Raw genomic sequence first — 26,967 nt, 5'->3', positions numbered from 1 at the left:
AAGTATTAGAGACACTCAGGTAACAATTATTTTATTATATCTTACCTAATATGTTTAATGTAACACAAACATTTATATTTAATATGAACATAAATTTAGTATATCATATTTCCTTTAATAAAGTTCTGTAGCAAGATGATACTTTACACTATCACCTTTGTATCCTTCACCTTAGCTGCCAGAGTAGAAGGAGGTAGAAATATGGTAAGCTTGCTGCAAAATTATAAAGGATGTGTTTTAGTTGGTATTCAATATAATTAAAAATAAAACAAAAAGATATGCTGCTACTCTTAACATTAATAAATTATTGCAAATATTCTTAGTGAAAGTAGATATAAATATGAATGTCTTCTATTTTAGTTTGTTAGCATATTTTAGCAATTTAGACACATTTTTTTGCCTCTGGTGGAAAATTATTATTTCAGTACAAAATACTACTTTCTGCTAAGTCAACTTCACAAAGTATGTAAAAACAATTTTGAATCTTTCCTTAAAAATGATATTCAGATAACCCTGTTCAAATATATGATCTAAGTATGTACAAATAGATGATTTAAGCAGGATCAGAATCAATTGCCATACAAAAATGGATAAATTCTGTGAAGTAGCTAAGGTTACTTGTCATAAGACATAATAGCATGGAACACTATAAATAGGGGACACTACACTATATTCAATTAAATGGCTTATCAGTTGTCTCCTAGAATGGAAATGATTATGTTTTTCAATTACCTTAAAAATATCAGAGGCTTAAAGTGATTTAATTAAAAGAACTTAGTACAATGATTATTTTCTGCACCTCAATGAATCTGGTACTAGAGGCATCTAAGAATGTCCTATTCCTCTTATGAACACAAGACAGTGACTTCTCATCTGCATCCCCAAAGTTTAAAAGTAACAATTATTCAGGCAATTTAATCCAATTTTTTTAGATTTTTTTCTTAGAGAAATGAATTTCAGCCTGTATAGCTTGAACTGAGAATAAAGGTAGATAATAGACAGATATATAATGGTTTTTGCTATTTTAAAAGTATGTACATAGTTTTCTATTTTTCTCTATATTTTCAGTGACATTTAGATGACTTATCTAGAATTTCACATCTCAAGACACTCTTCAGAATTAAGTGGTCCAGTGTGGAATTTTTTGTTTTCATTTGTTTTTTTGTGGTGCTAAGGATCAAATCCAGGGCTTCAAGCATGCTAGGCAAGTGCTCTACCACTAAGCTATATCCCCACCTTTCAGTGTGTTTTTGAAAATAAGCATACAAGTTAACATATATAATTTTATGATAGGGCCAATAGTATTTGTTTATCACTTAAAATATATACATAAAAATACAGAAATTAAATGGATCAATGATATTAGAATCAGGGGAACCTACCTAAATAGATTCCAGAAGAGTGCAAAGGAACACTATCATCAAGGAATGTTATTCCAAGTATATAAAGAGGCATTCCTGCTATTCCCTGCACAATCTGCCCTAGGATGGAGAAATATATATATTTTGCTTGGAATGATCCAGATCTGGAGCAAACATCGAGAGCCTTCTTTGGATTGCAAATATCTTTTGAAAAAGATAATTATATCATGTTAATAAAATTCAAAAGTTAAATATACAAAAAATATGAAATATTCTTTATCAAACATTTTTCTTCTGCAAGCTGTTGACACCATTATGCTTTTATCTTTTAGTTAATATTTCATTTCTATTGAATGGAGTCTTATGATTTATCATATTCTCAGAAAAATCCCATTGTAAAAGAAAATTTGTGGGAATGCCAAAAGAGATGCACATATTGTATACCAAAATACAAATGTTCATGCGTGATTGTTTGTATCACACAATTACATGTGCCTAGGCATGTGTTTTCATAAATATACACATTTATACACACATATAACATGTATTACACTCATTTTCCTAATTTTGCATCCTGTTCCAAGATAAAAGTACTTCTAATGTCCTGGATTATCTGAATGATTAAAGCTTACTTTCTGAGTTTAGTTCTGTATTCATTTCTTCAGTGATCTTTATATTAAATCTGTCACTCTGATAAAATAATGCCCCATTTTAGAGTCACTAACTTCTAGAACACAGAATCATAAGGACAAGATAAAATATGATCAAAATTTCTTGCTGCTAGAGTTAGTAATTATAAGGTCATTTGTCCATGAGGTTTAAAAATCCTTTAGGTCACAGGGTATTTCTTATGCATTTTTTTATTCACAAGGTTATGAAAGAATGCTAAATAAATTTTTGTGTAATTGCATTTGTTATTTTACATTGATCAAATTAGGCAATTGTTACTATACTAGATTATTATGGTCATTTCGGTTGAAATTTAAAAAATACTTTTAAAATATTGTGAAAAAACCTAGTAAAGTACAGGTTGCAACATGGTATAACATCACATTTTCTTTTGGCTTAGTTTCCATGGAATGATATTTGACTCCATAAAAAATGCAAAAGTCTCTAAGATTTTGATTAAAATGGTTATGGTTTATTTTATACAGACATATTAACTTGCAGTAACATCAGTATCAGTTTGTGATATTTGCAACACCCTGATTTTTGAGTTCCTTGAAATTCTGTCATTTACTGAACCCTGCCTGCCTTAGGATGCTTATTTTAAAAGTCAAATCTAAGTAAAAACCTTTCATAATTTCAAGTATCTATGGTCTAATCATCCCTATCTTCCAAGCTCACTTATTTTAGCAACCTAATTCTTATAATCCTTAAAACTCAGCAGGACTGGTAATCTCTTGACACTATTCCTTTACACTAGCCCAGTGTCACCTTCCTCCTATCATTATCAACTCAACCTCTGTACTCCTTTGCTGTCTTTCACATCATGCAATTCCTTAGTAAAACTGCAATCATGGTCAAATTAGCTTTTTTCCCTACTCTATATTTTCATTGTTAAAACTGGTTATAATTGGAGAAAAACACACATCCATTGAAATCGTGTATTGAATTCATGATAAATAAATTCAAGCAGGTCCTTCAGGTTCCTGATAATCCTAAAATCTGTCCCCTGCCTGCTAGAAAATCCAACTTGCTCATTTCCCTTCTCTGAGGGTTCATACTCCTGAGCTTCCAGTTGACTAATAGAAAGAAGCTAATCTTTTAATGACATTCTTCATACTAAAAAAAGAAAGGAAGGAAGGAAGGAAGGAGGGAAGGGAGGAAGGAAGGAAGGAAGGAAGGAAGGAAGGAAGGAAGGAAGGAAGGAAGGAAGGAAGGAAGGAAGGAAGGAAAGAAGGAAGGAAGGAAGGAAGGAAGGAAGGAAGGAAGGAAGGAAGGAAGGAAGGAAGGAAGGAAGGAAGGAAGGAAAAAAATAAAACCACCAACAACAACAACAAAACTGTTTAGGACTATAAACTGTATGGCTAAGTAAAAAGCAAGCAAAAGACAGAATTTCAAATAGGAAGGAGAAATCAATATTATGACATGCTGATGAAAGTTCAAGTCATAATAAATAAAAGTTTTCATTATGTTAAATAGCGTGAATTATGTTGATGAATTGATAAAAATAATTCTGCTGTAGCATTTAGGGTGGACGTCGTGTTAAAGTGCACTGAAGAAAGAAGAGGAGATTAAATCAGGAAGCAAGGGCAATTTCTCCATCTATGAAAAGCAGGAGGTGGTGAAAAATGATAAAAAAAAAAAAAAGAGGACTACCAGTTATGTCTATTATTGTTGATATTGTTTAAGACTAGGAAGAACTTGAACAAATTTAAGTGCTAATGAGTGGGAACAATTCATAAGGAGACTTTGCAGAGAAGTGGAGAAGGAGACCACTAGTGGAAGAGTCTCCAAAGAGGCAAAGAAGCAGACTGTTTAGCAGAAGTTATACCTTTATTCTACAGGAAGAAAGAAGTAAAGAATATCAACAAACGAATACGTGTGGAATTAAAAACCCTCTGATAAGAAATTAAGGCAATTTTCCTTTATGAAAATGTACTTTCCATCCAACACAGAACATAAGAGTTAAGTGAAGAAAGTCTAAACTGCTTGTGAACAGAGTGGACTAAAAAAAAAAAAAAAATTGTTTTCAGGTGAACAGATCCATTTGAGAGCAAAATTAACAACTGAAGTTGACATTAATGAATTCATTGTAGAATTCATGGGTGGCAGTCTAAGTTATAGATAAAGGAAATTTATATGGTTGATTAAAAATGCTTTCCAGTTAGGGACAAAAACAGAAGAATGAGATAAAAGAGCTTAGGATAATGATTCAAATGTATATAAAATACTCTAATATTTCATGTTGAAGAACAAAAAATAAGCTACAAATGAAGGGAGATTACAATGAGAATCTGACAAAGAAAGTAGGTGGCACAACCCTGGGGGTCCCAAAGAAAGGACAGAATTTTGCCTTCAACATATAAGTAAGTTGGAAGAGTGGGTATGTAATGTCAGAGAGCTGGATAATACATGCTGCAAATGTTCTCACAACAGTGACAGTGTACTGACACCAGGGCATGTGTGGATGGTCCCTCTAATACAAAGCTCTAGAAACTAAAGATTAGAATGTGCTATAAGTGTTTCCATGAATTCGTGGAGAAAACTCAGTTCTGCCATTTTAGGGATGAGTGAAATACAATATCTGCATGCTGGTATAGGCACAGGGCTTGGGGAATGGCATGTCATCTGTAGGGAAATCTGTGATGGGCATGGTAAGCAGAGCAAGGGAATAGGAAGTGCTGGTAAATGCACAGCATCAAAGAAGGTTAGACCACTCAAAAGGGAAGAAAAGCAAAGCAACTAACTCAAGAGTACACAGAGGACAGAGTAGGCAAGATAGTCAGAGAAGAAGAGCAGGATATGGGAAAGGGATAAAACAAAAGAATATAGAACTCACTGTGTGTGTATATAAGCTGAATTTGAACTTAGAGTTAAAAGTTGTTATTTAATAAATAAACTTTCAAATACAATAAGTAGAATAACTGTTTAGGCAGATGTTTGAAAAGAGCACTTCTACAAATAAATTAATTTCTTCTTTATTCAGTTTATTTCTATTTCTGTGATACAGGGCAGAGTCACCCAGTAAATACGCTAAATAAGTATTGTTAGGTAAATTGTATGCATCTAATCACAACCGAAAACTGAAATATATTCAATCCAGATGATATAAACAAGATACCAAAGGAAGAAAAATTGTTCTGCTTTACTGCTTTACACCATGTTTCTAGATTCAAGTACTAGTCATAGAGCAGCTCCGATTTTGAAATGGTGAGAGTAGCTATAGAAGGTTTAGTTTTTCTTTTGTGTGTGGGCTTGTTTGTATTTGAGCTTGTATGTACATTTGCATGTGTGCATGTCTGCTGAGGTGAGAATGAAGTGATTAATTAAAGTGTATTGTGGAAGAAGAAAGGAATTACCAAAATTCTCAAGACAGTCGTAATATGTATATGAAAATTAACAAATGAGAAATAATCTCACAAAGTAATTATTCAAAATACTCTTTCTTCTCCTTCCTAGGTCAATTTCCTAATTTAAGAGGTATATGATCATGACATATATGTTCACTAGGGAGCTTCAAGTAACTAGTGAATAAACTTGGTTATATAAATCAATATGGATGTATGGATATGTAAACAGACACATATAGACTATTTCAAGTCCCTTGAGCCAATGATTTTAATGAATATTGATTTGAGGCACAACCATATATTTGAAAATATTACCTGCAAATTCTTCTGCTAACTGAAGATTTTGAACACTCAAGTATGGATAAGCAAGTAAAAGTGATCCAACTCCTATTAAAAAGGAGGATAGTGCAACCCATCTTGTTCTGCTTCCTCTGGCTCCATAGTATGCTACAAATATTGCTACCATGCAAGAGGAAACGTCATAACTGAGTGTCAAGGCTAATTTCTGTAAGTTTCTCACGCTATAGTCCTTTTGGAAATTGCTAGAGCTTAGGTCTATAAGACCAAACACAATACCTAGAATGTAAAAAGAAAAAGGAAGACAATGAAATGTATCTTAAGAGACAAAACAGACCACATTATAAACATTTCAAAGCAAACCCCAACTTACATTGATTTACCTTTATTTTACATTCTCCTGAATGTTTAAAACCTATAAACACATAATCAGTGATCATTTTTCTATGACAATAATAGGTGTTAACCACTAAGAAATATTTGCTGCATTTTGAAGTTACTTTTTAAATCTATGAGTGATTTCTTGAAGATTACTTTTTGTAGTATTATTCAGTTAGTACTGATCTTTATTTTAATGTGTTACATTTCAATTATTAAAAATTAATAAGTACCATAATGAATACTTAGCTGCCACCTAGAATTGAAAAGATAATGCTATCAGAATAATTGCAACCTAACATACTATCAAACTCATCTATGTCTCTCCTCTCCATAACCAGCTTTCTGTATTTGAAGTTTACCATTTCAGAGTATTTTTAACATTTTGTTGCAATGTATATATTCAATGTAAATAACAGAGGGTATTGAAATTGTTCTATACTACATGTATTTCTATCATTCAGTATACTAATAGAAAAAAAATCACACTAAGTTTCTGAGCCAAAAATAAATTGATAAAGGCAGGGATTGGTTCAAAAAGTAGTACATTTGTTGGAGTGAAAGGGAATGTGGTCACTACCAAAACTCATGATATCCCTGCAAGGTTGCTGGAGCACAAACTTCTGCTATGACTGCTGCTGCTCTTGTGGGAATAGCGCTCACTACCTTGTTTTGAAGGAAACCAGGAGCCCACACTCTTCCTAATGCTATAAGAACCAGCTCAGTCACCTCCTGCTTTTGCTGCCCTTGCAGATACCAGAGCCAGACCTCATGAGCACAGAGCTGCTGAACAGTACTCCATTGCTACTGATGGAATCACATTCATGCCCAAGTTTAAATCCAGGAACTTTCAACCAGCATTGCTCCTGTTGCTAACACCTCCAAGAGAAATAGAGAAAATTCTAGATGCTTCCTATATTTCCCCCTTTATATAGCTATTGCCACAGTCCCTCACATCTAGGTAAAAGCCAGCTAATAAGACAGTTTTCTCTGGGAATGTCATTCACAGCCTGTCAGTCCACTTGCAAACAGAAATGAGTTCATAAGGGAGTTTTTGGCCCCATGGGCAAAAATTTGACAGAGCTTGCCCTTGAGACTACTCATTTTCACCCTTCAATCCATATTTAAACTTTCATACCCAATAAGTAAGAATATCATCGTGTTTTTGCCTAATATGTTTCAATTTTCATTCATAAAAAGATGCTCTCACTCCTTCCCAAAAGAGACACACAATCCAATCAGTCACCATATCCATCTCAGAATCAGTCACCATTTCTATCTCAGGGCAATTAAACTCTTCTAGTTCAGTCACAACTCTGAGAAGATTTCCTTTAGTCTAAGAACAAAATGGCAATGGTAACTTCCAATAATAAAGCAAACATATCAGAGGCCTAACTAAATTTGTGAGGAATTACACTTTCAAAGAAACCTCCAGAGAGACTTGTAGCTGCGAGTAGTTTAACAGACCAATACCATCAGGAAGCAGGATAAAAACTTTGCTGCACCCTGAAGAGGAATTTTCTTCAACTCTTACTGTTGATGGGGAGGATAATGGCCAAGTCTAGAAATAAGTCCTACAAGTAACTGTGTCCATCTCTAGAGGGGCACTCTTAATTTGCCTTCTAATTCAAGCACATCTGTAACTTACACACAAATGTATAAGGCTGTCTACTTTATGAAAAGTATAAACAAAAAAAATAAAATGAGAAGGAGCAAAATAAAGAATTGGAATATATACATATGCAAATATATATACACATACATAAAAACGTATATAGGACATGTTTGTATGTATATGTGAAAACAAACAAGAAAGTGAAATTGTGTCACTGCTACAATTTTTATTCCACCAAATAGTTCTGAGACCATAATTGTATTAATAACTTTTTTCTCCCACTACTCACTCCCTTTTCTACCCCTTGATCCCAAATAACATGAATAGATTCCTATCTCAAAGTATTCTCCTCATCCTATGAGACAGCATCTCAAATTTGTTGATTTTGTCTACCAGCTGGGGTGTCTCGTGAGTCTTCAATTAGGCTATTATAATGATCGGGTCAAGAGTTTCTGGTTACTGAGATAAGTTGAAAGGTCAGTGAATTCCATAAGCATGAACCACCTGCTCTTCCTCTTTTCTGTAAAATTAATTTCTCAGTTAGAAGCAATATGATAGTAAATATTATCAGAAGATAGATAAGACATTCATTAAGTCAAATTATGGTAGTGCTTGTAGAACCCTGGTGTCAAAAAAAAAGCCCACATCCAAATAAGGAGGACACATACAACTAAAGCATAAATATATAACCAACTTGCCTCCAGGTGTCTGGTTTGTTTCAACAAGGAATGAGGTTATTTCCTAGATTATGCTGATTTTTCCTGCTCTGAGAGGCAAATAATATTTGCCATCAGGCAGGCATTTGGCAGTGGAATACCCAACTCAATTCTGAAAAAGTTAAAGCCATGCATTCAGCTCTTGTATATCATCCATTATTGATGCAAATGTTACTCCAGCCAAGAGTCTACTGAACAGAAGTAGAATGGCTGGGGAAGAGGCTGGCTAATAGTCACAGAGGTTTATCTACCTCACTATTGAGTCTTCTCTCCAAAGGATTTTTCTTTCTTTTTAAAACTTTTTTTAGTAGCAGGAATGGAACCAAAGGGCACTTAACCACTGAGACATATCCCCAGCTCTTTTTACTTTTTATTTTAAAAATTTTGTGGTAGAGTCTACAGTGAGGTTTACAGCCTCACTAAATTGCTGAGGCTGGCTTTGAACCTGCAATCCTCCCACTTTATCCTCCCAAGATGCTGGGATTACAGGTGTGCACTCCTACACCAGCCCTAATGGATTTTTGGTTGTTGTTGTTGTTGACATTCAAACAGGACAATTCTGTCCATTCGGAGACATGTATCACTTATTCAGCATCTTACTTACCAAAATATTCCAACTCATAGGGAATGGTGAGTATGGTATCTAGACAATGAGTTCTTCCTCAAGATAGAAATATTTTCAAAGCACAATTAAGGGATTTCTAAAATAAGTGCCAGATGCTACTCAAGCATTTATAGTTTAAATTATTTCGTTCCTTTCTTGGTTTTGGAGGGATGAATTTTAAAATAATCCCATTTTAAGTGTTGTTTTCAATAACTACAGTTGAACAAAAGTTTCTAATATTTAAGATGTAAGGTTCTTCATTAAGTCTTTACATACTTATTTCCAGCTGGTTTTAAACAAAACTGGAACCAAAAATTAGAGAACTTATTTTTAAAACAGTTAAAAATCAGTATAAGACTCTGAAGCTGATTTGTGAAATAGTTATTTAAAGGTTCAACATTTATAAAACTATCTTATCCAGGAGGAAAAGACAGGTAACATATACTAACAAGATAAATTTAAATGTGAATAAATATTTTAAGTTTTGATGTAAAATATTACAGCTTGTGACACAGTTATGAATAATTTTTTTTTCATACCGAAATCACATTTATACTTCATAACTTCCTTAGTTCGGGAAAAACATTATCTTTACCATGATATTGTGAAACAAAATCTGTAGTACTATTATTGCCACAGCAATGAATAATTTTATCTTTAAAGTAAAAAAGTTTTAAAAACCCATAATAGCATTTGCAATAAAGTCATGCACTTATTTTCAACAGAAGTACCTTTCAAAGTTTTCTTTAATTACAAAAACCAAATACTTATTGAAATAAACCAATTTTCTACTTGAAGTTCCTGATGGCAATATTTAACATTTTGAAAAATTATTCAGTGAATTTATGTCATTTGGTTCTCTTGTGGTTGGTAATATCAACATGGCTCTCTGATGAATGGTAAATGTCAAAAATGTACATGACTTTGTCAACTTCTTATAATACCAACCATTTTGGAAGTCATTGTGCCAAAAATTTTATTAGAAAATAAAAAGCATTATCCAACAATAAAATCAACAAATCATGGTGAAATACACTATACAATAATGATACACACAGCAGTTAGAGTGCCTGCATTATTCTTCATAGAGTTTGTAAGACAGAAAACACTCTTAAGGAACAAAACAACCATTAGATTCAAACAGAGCAGAGACTTTGGAATTATTACATTAAGAATCTAAAATAACTTTGCTTAGTATGCTAAGACCTCTAATGGAAGAATAGGCAAGTTGCAAGAACGGATGGGTGGTATAAGCAGAGAGATGGAAACTCTACAAAAAAGAATCAAAATAAAATTCTAGAAATCAAAAACTTTGATGGACTTATTAGTTGACTGTATCCAACCAAGAAAATAATCAATGAGCAAGTTGGAGAATGTTAATATCAAGTACCCTAAATGGAAAGCAACAATGAAAAGAAAAAAGAGAATATTCAGGAACCGTGCAACAATTACAGAAAGTATAACATAAAATCCAATTATCAGAATGAGAAAGAGAAAAAGGAAGAAAATAAATATTTGTAGTAACGATGGCTGAAGATTTTTCCCAAATTAGTAACAAAATACCAAACCACAGATTTGGGAAGCTCAAAGATAAAGAAGGATAAATATCATAAAATCTACTCCTTGGCACATTCAAATCAACTTGTAGTACATCAAAGACCAAGAGACAGGAAAGAACGAAGCTGAAGAAAAAAAGAATACCATACCTATGAAGGATCAAGCATAAGAATCTCACCAGATTTCTCACAAATCCTTCAAGAGAGAAAGAGTTGGATAAAATACTTAAAGAATTGAAATAAAAATCCAGTAACGTAGAATCCTTTCCTTCATCAACATATCATTCAAAGCAAAAAAGAAATAAAGATATTCTCAAAACACATATTAAGAAAAGTATGGAGTTGAGATTGTAGCTCAGTGGTAAAGTGCTTGCCTGGCTTACATGAGGCCCTGGGTTCAAATCCCAGCATACATAACTGGGCAATCCACATACATAACTGGACTTTATATGTTATACTCTCTGTAATTGTTGCACAGTTCTTGAATATTCTTTTTTTTTTCTTCATTGTTGCTTTCCATTTAGGGTACTTGGTATTAACATTCTTAAACACACAGACATACACACACACACACAATCACATTTCAAAAGAATGTCTTCAAATGTAATGAAACTCAAGATCTCAAACTCAGATTTATATCAAGAATGGAAGAATGTTAGAGAAGAATAAATTTTTAAATTATTTTATTTTGTATACTTTAATCTACTAAATAGAGAACTATTGGTTCAAACTAATAATAGGAACAATATTTTATGTGATTTTAGTGTATGAATAAATGAAATGAATGACCAAGTGAATACTAAAACATGATATGTTAACAAGCTTAGAATGCAACTAGAACAGCACTGACATAGAATACTATAAGAGCCAATAATAGAAGATAAGAGAGCTACAAAATAAATGATCTAAGTTACCTTCTTAAGAAGACAGAAATTAAAAAAGAAAATTAACTTCAAATTATGCACAATTATGGAGGAAATAGGAGAGGTCAAAGGGGAATGAATAAAACAGAAAATGAAGAGGTACTGGGTGTCTGAATTAGAACAAGATATATTCTATGCTTTTATACTTAGGTCAAAGTGGATTCTACTGTTGTGTATAACAAAAAAGACCCCATAAAATATAAAAGTCTATTTTAAAATAAAAAAGGTACATAAAAATTTAAAAAGAAAAGAAAAAGAACAGGTAAGACATTGAGAATAAAACCAACGATGGGGGAGACGAGATGATGGAAAAGAGGTGATCTTTACATGGCTCTGAGACGGAGAAGCGTCAAAGTAGCAAAGAAAATACTATATCCTGAAAATAAGAAAAGGAAGAGTTCTAGGAACCAAGAAGGAGTTGACAGGAAAATGGAAGAGAACAGTGAAGCAGAAATGTAACAGAGAAAAGGACAAGCAATTTGCAAATGTAGCCCAAGATCCCAAGGTTAACACCACAAGACTTAAACAAGTGGAAAGATTTAATATTGTTAAAATGGCAATAATCTTCAAATTGGCATATCGATTCCACACAATCCACACAAAATCCTAGCTGCCATTTTTTTTTTTTAAATTGACAAGATAATTCTAAAATGTGTATGGAAATGTAATAAGGTACCCAGAACAGCTCAAATCATCTTGAAAAAGAAAATCAAAGTCGGAAGATGCACACTTCCTTGCCAAAATTAAAGCTTACCACAAAGCTACAATAATAAAGATTGCATTGTTCTAGAATGGGAGTGGAGTGTCTATTTTGGATGATGACAATAATTTGGAGTTAGTGATAATAGGTGCAAAATTTTGTGAATATAATTAAATCACTGAATTGTACAGTTTAAAAGGGAAAATTTTTATGGAATATGAATTATGTTTCAATTTTTAAAAAAGAAAAACTGCCTTAAAGAGGAGCTTTGTACCTTATGTTAATAAAAACTAAACAAAGCTGGCTTTGTATGGGGTTCCAAAAACCATTTCCAGGTTTGATAATTCACTAGAAAGATTTAATAATCTCAGCACATAGTCACAGTCACAACTGTGGTTTACAAAGCAAAAAGAGCAAGGAGAAAAAATACATGGGGCAAGGTCTGGAGAAAACAGGCACTAGCTTCTAAGAGTGCTGTCTAGTGGAGTCACACAGTCCACACTGAACACTCCCACGTCAAACTGTAATAAGCTGTATGAAGTGTTATCAAACCTTCTTTATCAGGAAGGGGAAAATGGGAACATTAGCAAAATTTAATTGTTTAGATGCCAGTCAGGGGCCAACCTTGCTCTCTAAGGACTGCAGTTCAGGCCCTCTATGTTAACTTTTCTGCATACTGGTATTTTGGAAACGCAACAAAAAGTGAAAAAGCTAAACTGATCAGGATAGTAGGGCAGAGGACAAATATTCATAACAGCAAGAATGGATGTCAGAAAAAAAATCCACTGGATAAAATCCAATACTAATTCAGAACAAAAATTTTTCCACAAATTAAGAGAAGAGGAACATCCTCAAAATGAACAAGGACATCTTTTTCAAAAACCTACAGTTGGTATATTTAATTAAGAAAGGCTGAATAGCCAGGCACAGTGGCACATGCCTATATTCCCAGAAGCCTGATAGTCTGAGGCAGGAAGATCTTGATGTCAAAGCCAGACTCAGCAACTTAATGAGGCCCTAAGCAACTCAGTGAGACCCTGTGTCTAAATAAAATATTAAAAAGGGCTGGGGATGTGGCTCAGTGGTAAAGCATCCCTGGGTTCAAACCCCCTTACTGGAAAAAAAAATTTAAAAAAAGGAAAGAAAAAAAGACAGGCTGAATGTTTTCTGTCCAAAAATCTGCATGTCTCTTTTCACAATTTCTATGCACGATTTTACTGTAGGTCATAGTCATCACAATAAAGTAAGAGAAAAAAAAATGCCTACTGACTAGAACAAAGAAAAAATTAAAACCTGTTTATGTACAGATGATATGATCATATGTGTATAGAATCGTACGCAATCTGCAAAAGGAGCTTCTGTAATTAATATGTTAATTTACTGAAGTTAAATAAGACCTAACTAACATGATACATCACGTTCAGTTACCAGAATACTCAATGTTAAGATGTCAATCCTCTCCAAATTTCCAGAGTTAATAAAGTCCTAACTAGAACTGCTATAAGTATTCTAAGGAAGTAGACAAGTTGATTTTAAATTTTTTAAGCAAAAGTCTTACAGTCTAGATCTAGCATAGCCAAAATAACTTTAAAAGAGAAAAAATGAGAATGCCTGATGTGTTAGCTTCCTGTTACTATATCAAATACGTGAGAAAATCAACTTGTAAAAGATCTATTTTTGTCCAAGGTTTCAAAGGTCCTAGATCATTATTTGTTGGTCCTGTTGCTTTTGGGCTTGAAGCAAGATAGTACATCATGGTGGGAACACATGGCAGAGATCAGGGTCCCAAAATCCCCTTCAAGGGCACACCCCAAATAACCTAAAGACCTTGCACAAGACCCGACGTCCTAAAGGCTACACTACCTACAGCACCATTCTGAAGGGCAAGCCTTTAAGCTTCAAACTGTAGCATTCTGCCCCTGGTCCCCAAAGGTTCATGTTCATCTCAGAATGCAAAATGCATTTAGTCTATCATCAATGGTCTCCAAAAGTCTTAGCTGTTCCAGCATTTCTCCAAAAAGTAAAGTTTTTTGTACATAGTTGTACACCCCTATGAAAGATTTTTAAAAATAAAGTTAGGTGCTTCCAATATACAATGGTGAGAGAGGCATGGGGTATAGGTACCTATTCTAAAAGTAGTAGGATAGTAGTAAGGGGATGTTCAACCCAAGCCAGGGGCAAGCATTAAATCCTAACCCTCATGTCCAGCTTCTAGGGCCCAGCCTGGTGAGATGTAGGCTCCCAAGGATTTGGGTAGCCCTGTCCCTGTGCCTATGCCAGTTGCAGTGCATGTGGCTTCTCTTTGTAGGTTTTACATGCTGCCTGCAGCTTCTCTAGACAGGCATCCCACATTGTGGGTATCTCTTGTTCCTTGGTGTCTATGTCACAGTTGCAGCCTCACTCTCACAGCTGCACACATTTCCCTGTCAGGGAGTGCTTACAGGGACACTGATTCTGGAACACATTTTCTTTCATACTAACACACACACACACACACACACACACATACACACACACACAATCATTCAAGATGTATCAGACACCAAACAATGGAGCTAAACCATAAAACTTCTTTTTTAAAATATTTTTTCAGTTGTTAATGGACATTTATTTATTTATATGTGGTGCTAAGAACCAAACCCAGTGCCTCAGTCATGCTAGGCAAGTGCTCTACCACTGAGCTACAACCTCAGTCCCACCATAAAACTTCCTTTTTTTTTTTATTGTAAACAAATGGGATACATGTTGTTTCTCTGTTTCTACATGGCGTAAAGGCATACCATTTGTGTAATCATAAATTTACATAGAGTAATGTTGTTTGATTCATTCTGTTATTTTTTCCCTTCCCCCCACCCCTCCCACCCCTCTTTACCCTCTATACAGTACTTCCTTCCTCCATACTTGCCCCCCTCCCTAACCCTAACTCTAACCCTAACACTAACCCTTCCCTCCCCCCCATTATGTGTCATCCTCCACTTATTAGTGATATCATTCGTCCTTTGGCTCTTTGAGATTGGCTTAGCTCACTTAGCATGATATTCTCCAATTTCATCCATTTGCCTGCAAATGCCATAATTTTATCATTCTTTATGGCTGAGTAATATTCCATTGAATATATATACCACAGTTTCTTTATCCACTCATCAATTGAAGGGCATCTAGGTTGGTTCCACAGTCTGGCTATTGTGAATTGAGCAGCTATGAACATTGATGTGGCTGTATCTCTGTAGTATGCTGATTTTAAGTCCTTTGGGTATAGGCCAAGGAGTGGGATAGCTGGGTCAAATGGAGGGTCCATTCCAAGTTTTCGAACGAATCTCCACACTGCTTTCCAGAGTGGCTGCACTAATTTGCAGCCCCACCAGCAGTGTATGAGTGTACCTTTCTCCCCACATCCTCGCCAACACCTGTTGTTGCTCGTATTCTTGATAATCGCCATTCTAATTGGGGTGAGATGGAATCTTAGGGTGGTTTTGATTTGCATTTCTCTTATTACTAGAGATGTTGAACATTTTTCCATATGTTTGTTGATTGCTTGTAGATCTTCTGTGAAGTGTCTATTCATTTCCTTAGCCCATTTGTTGATTGGATTATTTGAATTCTTGGAGTAGAGTTTTTTGAGTTCTTTATAGATTCTGGAGATTAGTGCTCTATCTGAAGTATGATTGGCAAAGATATTCTCCCACTCTGTAGGTTCTTTCTTCGCATTGCTGATAGTTTCCTTTGCTGAGAGAAAGCTTTTTAGTTTGAATCTATCCCAGTGGTTGATTCTAGCTTTTATTTCTTCTGCTATGGGAGTCCTGTTAAGGAAGTCTGGTCCTAGACCAACAAGGTGAAGATTTGGACCTACTTTTTCCTCTATAATCTGCAGGGTCTCTGGTCTGATTCCGAGGTCCTTAATCCATTTTGAGTTTAGTTTCGTTCATGGTGAGAGATATGGGTTTAGTTTCATTCTGTTGCATATGGATTTCCAATTCTCCCAGCACCATTTGTTGAAGAGGCTATCTTTTCTCCATTGCATATTTTTGGCACCTTTGTCTAGTATGAGAAAATTGTATTTATTTGGGTTTGTGTCCGTGCCCTCTATTCTGTACCATTGATCTACCTTTCTATTTTGGTACCAATACCATGCCGTTTTTGTTACTATTGCTTTGTAGTAGAGTTGAAGATCTGGTATTGCAATACCCCCTGTTTCACTCTTCCTGCTAAGGATTGCTTTAGCTATTCTGGGTTTCTTATTCTTCCAGATGAATTTCATAATTGCTTGCTCTATTTCTGTAAGGTACGTCATTGGGATTTTAATTGGAATTGCATTGAATTTGTATAGCACTTTAGGTAGTATGGCCATTTTGACAATATTAATTCTTCCTATCCAAGAACATGGAAGATCTTTCCATCTTCTAAGGTGTTCTTTAAATTCTTTCTTTAGTGTTGTATAGTTCTCATTGTAGAGGTCTTTCACCTCTTTTATGAGATTGATTCCCAAGTATTTTATTTTTTTCGAGGCTATTGTGAATGGGGTAGTTTTCCTAATTTCTCTTTCTGAAGATTCATCACTTATGTATAAAAATGCGTTGGATTTATGGGCGTTGATCTTGTAACCTGCTACTTTACTGAAATCACTTATGAGTTCTAAGAGTTTTCTGGTGGAATTTCCAGGTTCCTCTAAATATATAATCATGTCATCAGCGAACAGGGATAGTTTGAGTTCTTCTTTTCCAATTCGTATCCCTTTAATTTCTTTGGTTTGTCTAATTGCTCTGGCCAGAGTCTCAAGAACGATGTTGAATAGAAGTGGTGAAAGAGGGCATCCCTGCCTTGTTCCAGTTTTTAGGGGGAATGCTTTCAGTTTTTCACCATTTAGAATGATATTCGCCATGGGCTTAGCATAAATGGCCTTTACAATGTTAAGGAATGTTCCCACTATCCCTATTTTTTCTAGTGTTTTGAGCATGAAGGGGTGCTGTATTTTATCAAATGCTTTTTCTGCATCTATTGAAATAATCATGTGATTCTTGACTTTAAGTCTATTAATATGGTGAATTACATTTATGGATTTCCTGATGTTGAACCAACCTTGCATCCCTGGGATGAAACCCACTTGATCATGGTGCACTATCTTTTTAATATGTTTTTGTATGCGATTTGCTAAAATTTTGTTGAGAATTTTTGCGTCGATGTTCATTAAGGATATTGGTCTGAAATTTTCTTTCCTTGATGAGTCTCTGTCTGGTTTAGGTATCAGTGTGATATTGGCTTCATAGAATGAGTTTGGGAGGGTTCCCTCCTCTTCTATTTTATGGAATACTTTGAGAAGTATTGGAATGAGCTCTTCTTTAAAGGTTTTGTAGAACTCGGCTGAGAACCCATCTGGTCCTGGACTTTTCTTTGTTGGTAGGCTTTTGATGACTTCTTCTATTTCATTACTTGATATTGGTCGATTTAAATTGTTTATGTCCTCCTCGTTCAGTTTAGGCAATTCATATGTCTCTAGAAACCTGTTGATGTCTTCGAAATTTTCTATTTTGTTGGAGTATAGATTTTCAAAATAGCTTCTAATTATGTTTTGTATTTCAATCCTGTCTGTTGTGATATTTCCTTGTTCATTCCGAATTTTAGTGATTTGGGTTTTCTCTCGTCTTCTCTTTGTTAGTGTGGCTAAAGGTTTATCAATTTTGTTTATTTTTTCGAAGAACCAACTATTTATTTTGTCAATTTTTTGTATTGTTTCTTTTGTTTCAATTTCATTGATTTCAGCTCTGAGTTTAACTATTTCCTGTCTTCTACTACTTTTGGTGCTGTTCTGTTCTTCTTTTTCTAAGGCTTTGAGCTGTAGTGTTAGGTTGTTTATTTGTTGAGTTTTACTTCTTTTATTAAATGCGCTCCATGAAATAAATTTCCCTCTAAGTACTGCTTTCATAGTGTCCCAGAGATTTTGATATGATGTTTCTTTGTTCTCATTTACCTCTAAGAATTTTTTAATTTCCTTCCTAATATCTTCTGTTATCCATTCATCATGTAATAGCATATTGTTTAATCTCCAGATGTTGGAATAGTTTCTGTGTTTTACTCTTTCATTTATTTCTAACTTCAATCCATTATGATCTGATAGAATACATGCTAGTGTCTCTATCTTCTTGTATTTGCTAACATTAGCTTTGTGGCATAATATATGGTCTATTTTAGAGAAGAATCCATGTGCTGCTGAGAAGAAAGTGTATTCACTCTTGGATGGATGGTATATTCTATAAATGTCCGTTAAGTCTAAATTATTGATTGTGTTATTGAGATCTATGGTTTCTTTGTTCAATTTTTGTCTGGAAGATCTGTCCAGTGGTGAGAGAGGCGTGTTAAAATCACCTAGTATTATTGTGTTGTGGTCTATTTGGTTTCTGAAATTGAGAAGGATTTGTTTGACATACATAGATGAGCCACTGTTTGGGGCATAGATGTTTATGATTGTTATATCTTGCTGATTTATGCTTCCCTTAAGCAGTATGAAATGACCTTCTGTATCCCTTCTGACTAACTTTGGCTTGAAGTCCACATTATCGGAAATGAGGATGGATACTCCAGCTTTTTTGCTGAGTCCATGTGCATGGTATGTTTTTCCCCATCCTTTCACCTTTAGTCTATGGGTATCTTTTTCTATGAGGTGAGTCTCTTGCAGGCAACATATTGTTGGATCTTTCTTTTTAATCCAGTCTGCCAGTCTATGTCTTTTGATTGATGAATTCAGGCCATTAACATTCAGGGTTATTATAGAGAAATGATTTGGTTTCCCGGTCATTTGGTTCATTTTTAAAATTTTGTTTATTTATTTGTTTGACACAACTTGTTTCCTCCTTTATTTGACAATTCCTTTAGGATAATTCCTCCCTTTGCTGATTTGCTTCTTTGTTTTTCATCTCTTCCTCATGGAATATTTTGTTGAGAATGTTCTGTAATGCTGGCTTTCTTTTTGTAAATTCTTTTAGCTTTTGTTTATCATGGAAGGATTTTATTTCATCGTCAAATTTGAAGGTAAGTTTTGCTGGGTATAAGATTCTTGGTTGGCATCCATTTTCTTTCAGGGCTTGAAAAATGTTGTTCCAGGCCCTTCTAGCTTTTAGGGTCTGGATTGAAAAATCTGCTGATATGCGTATTGGTTTCCCCCTGAATGTAATTTGGTTCTTTTCTCTCACAGCCTTTAAAATTCTGTCTTTATTTTGTATGTTAGGTATTTTCATTATAATGTGCCTTGGTGTGGGTCTGTTGTAATTTTGTGTATCTGGAGTCCTATAAGCCTCTTGAACTTGATTTTCCATTTCATTCTTCAGATTTGGGAAATTTTCTGATATTATTTCATTGAATAAATTGTTCATTCCTTTGGCTTGTTTCTCTAGGCCTTCCTCAATCCCAATAATTCTTAAATTTGGCCTTTTCATGATATCCCATAGTTCTTGTAGATTCTGTTCATGATTTCTTACCATCTTCTCTGTTTGTTCAGCTTTGTTTTCAAGGTTAAATATTTTGTCTTCAATGTCTGAGGTTCTGTCTTCCAGGTGTTCTATCCTATTGGATATGCTTTCTATGGAGTTCTTAATTTGGTTTATTGTTTCCTTCATGTCAAGGATTTCTGTTTGGTTTTTTTTCAATATCTCTAACTCTTTATTGAAATGATCTTTTGCTTCCTGTATTTGCTCTTTTAACTGTCGATTGGTGCGATCATTCAATGCTTGCATTTGCTCTTTCATCTCGTCGTTTGCTTCTCTGATCATTTTAATTATGTACATTCTGAACTCCTTTTCTGTCATTTCTTCTGCCATGCTGTCATTCGGTTTTATTGATGTAACATCTAGATTTGTTTGCAGCATTTTCTTTCCTTGTTTTCTCATATTGTTCAGGTATCAGTGGACCGCTGAGATATTGCAGATTTCCTCTATTGACTTACAATATCCTTGAAGATTTCTATATATATCCCCCCTTAGCCTTCAGTAGGCTGAAGTCTTGGAGGAAGTTGATAATGCGGTTCTCCACAAGGAAGCTGCCTCTCTAGGAGTGGTGGCCTTCATGTGGGGTATAATCCCTGCTGGTGGGCAGAGGTGCCTCCACTTGTTAACCAATGGTCATCCAAAGGGGACCTAGGCTGTGGGCTGAGGCAAGGCTTGTTTGGGCCTGAGTCTCTGGTTTTACCGTCCTTGTGGGGAAACCTCACCCGGCAGGGAAGACTCACCCGGTGGGGAGGTCTCGCTGGTCAGTTCCCTCCTAGAGGTTCCCGTCAATTTACAGCTACCGCCTGGGCTGGGCTGCCTTCCTCTGCAAAGTTCCCAGGGGCCCGGCCCTACCTCCTGGGCCTGGGAGCCTCACCCTTCGCAGATGAATCTCCTTAGGCTGCCCCTCCTCAGAGAATTTGCCCACAGGCCTGAAACCTTCGCTCCGCCCTAAGCCTGTCTCTGTGCGGCTCTTCCACCCAGAAGCCTCCTAGATCCTGGGACCCTGCTCTGCACCTAATCGCCTGGCTGTGTGGTCCCTCCTCTGAGCAGCCACCTGTGGCCCCGAACAATCGCTCTGAGTCCCAGAGACCCGCCACAGGCCTCTTCCTCCAGACAGCCGCCCAGTATTCCGGTGCGGTCACTAGGAGTCCAAGAAACTCACTTCGTGCCTCCTCCTCCCACCAACCACCCGTAGCCCGGGGCAATCAATCACTCCGAGTCGAAGTGACCCTCCCCGTTCCTCCTCCTTCTCCAGATAACCCCCCGGGTGTTCAGGAGCAGTCCCTCTGAGTGGCTCTGAATCCACGTGACCCGCTTCACGGGTCCTCTGGGCAACCGCCCGGAGCTCGGGTGCGGCCACTCAAGACCAAGCGTCCCACCACGCTTCTCCTCCAGGCAGCCCCCCTGTGTTCAGGAGCTGTCACTTTAAGACCAAACAACTCACCACTCGCCTTCTCCTCTGAGCAGCCGCCTGGAGCGCTAATGCAGTCACTGCGAGTCCAAAGGACCCGCCGTGCTCCTCCTCCTCCTCCTCCTACTCCTCCGGGCAGGCCCCAGGGTTCAGAAGTGGTCAGAGTCCAAACAGCTCGCCACGCAGCCCCTTCTCTGGCAACCGCCTGTAGCTCTGGTGTAGTCACCCGAATCCAAGCGGCCGCGCTCCTCTTCCTCCTCGTCATCCTCAGGGCAGGCCCCGAGGTTCAGAAGCGTCGTTCTGAGTCCAAACAGCTCGCCGCGCGGCTTCTCCTCTGGCAACCGCCTGTAGCTCTGGTGCAGTCACTCCGAATCCAAGTGGCCACGCTCCTCCTCCTCCTCCTCAGGGCAGGCCACGGTGTCCTGAGTCCACACAGCTCTCCTCGCCACTCCTCCCCTGGGCAGCCGCCTGAGCCCCAGTGGTTGCTCCGAGTCCCTAACCCTAATCTTAACACTAACCCCTACCACCCCCCATTATATGTCATCATCCGCTTATCTGTGAGATCATTAGTCCTTTAGTTTTTTTAGATTGGCTTATCTCAATTAGCATGATATTCTCCAATTTCATCCATTTGCCTGCAAATGCCATAATTTTATCATTCTTTATGGCAGAGTAATATTCCATTGTGTATATATATATATATATATATATATATATATATATATGCCACAGTTTCTTTATCCATTCATCAACTGAAGGGCATCTAGGTTGTTCCACAATCTGGCTATGGTGAATTGAGCAGCACTGTACATTGATGTGGCTTTATCTCTGTAGTATGCTGATTGTAAGTCCTTTGGGTATAGGCCAAGGAGTGGGATAGCTGGGTCAAATGGTGGTTCCATTCCAAGCTTTCTGAGGAATCTCCACACTGCTTTCCAGAGTGGCTGCACTAATTTTCAGTCCCACCAGCAATGTATGAGTGTACCTTTTTCCCCACATCCTCGCCAACACCTATTGTTGCTTGTATTCTTGATAATCGCCATTCTAATTAGGGTGAGATGGAATCTTAGGGTAGTTTTGATTTGCATTTCTCTTATTACTAGAGATGTTGAACATTTTTTCATATATCTGTTGATTGCTTGTACATCTTCTTCTGTGAAGTGTCTGTTCATTTCCTTAGCCCATTTGTTGATTGGATTATTTGTATTCTTGGTGTAGAGTTTTTTGAGTTCTTTACATAAAACTTCTCGAAGAAAACAAAGCAGAAAATCTTTATGACACTAAGTTAGAGAATAGTTTCTTTGATAGTGATCAAAAAAAATAATAATAATCATAAAATAAAAAGGTTAACAAATTGTACTTTATCAAAAGCTAGACCTTCTTATAATGAAAAAAATATAATAAAGAGCATTAAGAGCACCACAGACTGGGAAAAAATTTTTGTAAACATTTGTTTAACAAAAGGCTTGTATCCGGAATATATAAAGAACACTTCACTCAAAAATATGAAGAAAACCCAATTTGTTAAGCGGTGCTTTATAAAAGATGACATATGAATGGCTAAAAAGCACAGAAAAAGATTTCAAGACAATCAGTCATTAACAAATGTAGATTAAAATCACAATGAGATACCGTTACTCTCTTAACTGTTATGGCTAAAATTAAGGCTGAGATTAACAAGTATTAAAAAAGATGTGGAGCTGTTGGAACTTTCATATGTACACCCCTATAAAAGATTTTAAAAAATACAAGTTAGGTGCTTCCATTATACAATGGTGAGAGAGGTTAATAATAAAAATGTGTAAGTAGTACAGACACTTTGGAAGGAAAGGTGGGAGTATCTAACACATGCACTTCTTTTTTTTTCCCTCTCCATTTTTAAAATTTGTTCTTTCTAGATATATATGACAGTAGATTATATTTTGACATGTTATACATACATGGAGTATAACTTATTCTGATTAGGATTCATTCTTATGGGTGTCTATGAGGTGGAGTTTCATTGGTCATGTATTTATATACGAACATAAGGAAGGTATGTCTGGTTCATTCTACTGTCTTTCCTATTCCTAATACCCCTCCCTTCCCTTCATTCCCCTTTGTCTAATCCAATGAACTTCTATTCTCCCTCCACCCCATTGTGTGTTAGCATCCACATATCAGAGAGGAACATTCATCTCCTGTTTTTTGCAATTGGCTTATTTCACTTAGCATGATAGTCTTCGATTCCATCCATTCACCTGAAGAAGTCATAAAGTCAATCTTCTTATGGCTGAGTAATATGCATTGTGTATATATGCTGCATTTTCTTTACCCATTCATCTGTTGAAGGGCACCAAGTTTGGTTGCATGTTTAGCTATTGTGAGTTGAGCTTCCATAAGCACTGATGTGGCTGCATCACTATAGTATGCAGATTTCAAGTCCTTTGGGTATATACTGAGGAGTGGGATAACTGGGTGAAATGGTGGCTCCATTCCAAGTTTTTGGAGGAATCTCCATACCACTTTCCATAGTGGTTGCACCAATTTGCAGTTCCACCAGCAAGGAAACATACACTTCTTACAAAACTTAGTATATGATGCAATAATTCCACTTCTAGTCATCTACGCCAAAGAAATAAAAACATATTCACATGAAAATTTGTGTGCAACTACTCATAATAGCATTATTCATAATAGACAATAACTGGAAGCAACACAAATGTCTATCAACTACTGAGTGGTCATGTGTGGTAATTCTGCACAATGAATACTAGTTACACTAAAAAAGAGCAAACTATTAATATACAACATGAATCAATATCAAAAACATCATGCTACTAAAAGAAGCCAGACACTAAATACAAGAAATGATATTCTGTCCATATTAAATCCTAAAAAACACAAAACTAATGACACAAAGTCAATCGATCATTGGTTAAGATAGGTGATAAGAGCATGATTTGATAGAAAATGGGCACGAGGAAACTCAGTGTGATGGAAAGATTCTAAAACTTGATTATGTTGGTGATCACATGTCTATATACTTACTCTGTATATTAACTAAAATTCATCAAATTGTACACTTTAAAAATTGTAAATTTTGGAAATCAAGGTGTAGCTTAGTGGTAGAGCAATTGCCTAGCATGCAAGAGACCCTGGGTTCAATGCATACATAGCACCGAAAAAAAAGTGAGTATTATTGTATCTAAATTATACCTAAATAAAGTGAAGGAAAAGAACAAAGGAAGGGAAGGATTGAAGTAGGAGGGAAACATGGCTTAAGTCTTAACTGTAAAGAAGCATCAGACCCAGATCCAGGTTGCAATCAACAAACAAAATGAAAGAATCATATTCTTTAAATTTTTTAAGTACCTAAGAACTGTAGAAGAATGAGGAAGTGTTCTAGGTTAAAGTAGTTTTCTAAAATATGATAACTAAATAAAACACAGATTCACGGATGGAATTCTGGACCAAATGGAAAAGCAGACAGTATTAAGACATCTTGCAACACATAAATGGAGCCACCAATTCATGACAGTGAAGATTGGATGGTGGTTATACAGGAAAATGTCTAACTTTGGGAAGAAGCACGCTGGAGTACAGAAAACAAATTCATAAGTTTTAAATTGCATGCTGTTCTGAGTACTCTGAGTAGCATGGTGGAATCTCACCCCACCCCACCCAGGATGAAAATAATTCATTTGCCCATTACCTCCGTTATGGGTATGCTACCTGGCCATTAGTCACTCAGCAGCCATCTCAGTTATCAGAGTAACTGTCTGGGTATCACAAGAAGAAAGGTGAATACAGTATAACATGTTACTTTGAGCAAGGGAGAGAAAGAAAGCATATATACTACTATAATTGTCCTATTTTACCATTTATTAATTTTTTAAATCTCTTACTATGGCTAATTTAAAAATTAAACTTCATCGTAGGTATGCATGTAAGGGAAAAAAACATAGTATAAATAGAGTTCAGTAATATCCCTGGTTTCAAGCATTTACTGGAAGTCTTAGAACACAATCCACATGGATATGTGGAACTACTGAAAGTTAGCACTAATGAGGAACCATATCTGAAAAGAAGACTACATGTGCAGGGAAAGAGAAAGTAAAGGAATAAGTATAGTAAAATTCTAAAAACCTGAGCCAACAGGATGCAGAAATTCTTTTTATTTCTATAACATCCTTATGTAAGCTTAAAATGACTTCAGAATTGTTTAAAATGCAACTAAAATCATACATACATTGATTGACATACAAATGAAGAACTACATCATTTTCAAAAATGAAGACTCAGTATTATCCTCAAACTGAGTTGGTAAGTCATGTGGAGTCAGTTAAGCAATGGAGTTCAAACCATTTACAGCCAATCACTTGTTCAAAAATCTTCAATGGCTCCTCATTATGCAACCAATAATGGAATTATACTGAGATAATGCTTGTAAAGCATCTTACCACCTGGAGTAGTGGAAAGTAAAAATCAATTGTGTCTTTTTAGATTCTCATTCAGGTATTTAAAGGCCTTCAAAATGTGACCACATTCTTTTCCTTCCTTTTAAGTTTATGTGTGCATTCAACATGCACTTATTGAGTGTATTCTCTGTCCCATTCACATTAGTAGGGTGTGAAGAGTATAATGTCAATATAATTACTCCTTTTTGGTGCTTAGATAAAACCATTACCAATCAAACTTATCATTCATTATGCTGAAACAAGTCTTTGTAAAACAGAACACTTACTCATCCATTCATTTCTTCACTCAGTAAATACTCAAGTTCATCCCTTGCTATCTGAACTGTACCTAAATTATTAAGGCATAAGTCAAATGTCTCTTTTTCTGAGAAACTTCTGTGATGATGTGAAGACAAACTGATGACCATTTATTAATTGTTCTCAAGTGGTTCTTTTTTCATAAAATCTTTTCCTTGCATTTATTTAGACACAGGATTTGATAGCAAAAAGAGATCAGGTTTGGCAGATTCCAGTGTCATCAGTATAAGGAAGCTAATTAAAGATCTAGATGTAATGGGAGTGATGAGAATCAGGGCCAAGAAGAGAATGCATGCCCTGTCTGAAGATTTAACTTCACCTTCTTCAAACATTTGCACAAAAATAAACGCCCTTAAGATTTTTCTCCAATATTGAGTATTTGAAGTCCCATTACTCCTCCTTAATTTACAGATGAGGGAGAAAAAATCAATCAGAAAGTGGCTTAGCCAGAGTGTCTCAAAATTTGGAAGCAGAAACTGAAACAAGTTGGTGACTGCACACACACACAGTTTTCAATTTAAATTCCAAGAATTTTTATCTGAAAATTAAAAACTGGGAGCCAAACCACATTAAATAACAGCAGCCCCTCTCCAACAGTTTATGTGGTAACAGAGACCCATCACCTCAAAATTATGGGGTGGATCATGTCAATCGTGTGCATGAGGAAGTCAGTCAATAACCAAAACGCTTGGATTCCAATAGTACTTTGAGAACAAGGCAGAGAAAACTGCCTCACTCTGACCCACCACGGGACGTCCTGCACACATCCTTCCTTTTTCTCCTTCCCCACCAAACCTGCATCTCCAGGGCCCACCAGAATGAACCCCACCCCTTGGGCTCACCTTGAGTCATGACCAGGATACAGAAGAAAAATAGGAAGCAGCGAATGTCGTTAAAACGCTCACAGTAGGGGACAACAATACAACCAATGCCACAGGGCCCCTCCTCAATGTCATCTGGTTCTCTTTGCTTCTTGTGAGGGGCAGATTTGACCTTCTTCTTCTTAGGGGCTTTCTGAAACTTCATCAGGGCCAGTGGCAACACTGCCAGGACCGGGGCCAATTTCCTTTGTTTTGGGACATTTATGACTTCCTGGGCCTGAGAAGTCTTCTTTTCTGGCTCAGTCTCAGGCCTCATATTCTCCGTGGCTTCCTTCAT

The 26,967-nt window shown here is 36.1% G+C and overlaps 1 protein-coding gene across 1 annotated transcript in view; it reads right to left on the bottom strand.

The window, feature by feature from the left end:
• The window catches only part of SLCO6A1 (solute carrier organic anion transporter family member 6A1), a gene marked incomplete at both ends in the record, with an annotated part of 102,377 nt that extends 75,410 nt beyond the window's left edge, over positions 1-26,967 (bottom strand). The window contains one exon of the mRNA XM_079145162.1: positions 26,652-26,967. Within this exon, the coding sequence (XP_079001288.1) occupies positions 26,652-26,967 (316 nt within the window). The remainder of the gene's footprint in view (positions 1-26,651) is intronic.

Source organism: Sciurus vulgaris (assembly GCF_902686455.1).
Source record: "Sciurus vulgaris genome assembly, chromosome: 6".
NCBI classification, from domain to species: domain Eukaryota; kingdom Metazoa; phylum Chordata; class Mammalia; order Rodentia; family Sciuridae; genus Sciurus; species Sciurus vulgaris.
Note: the sequence above shows the minus strand (reverse complement) of the source record. Positions and strands in the feature narration are given on the sequence as shown.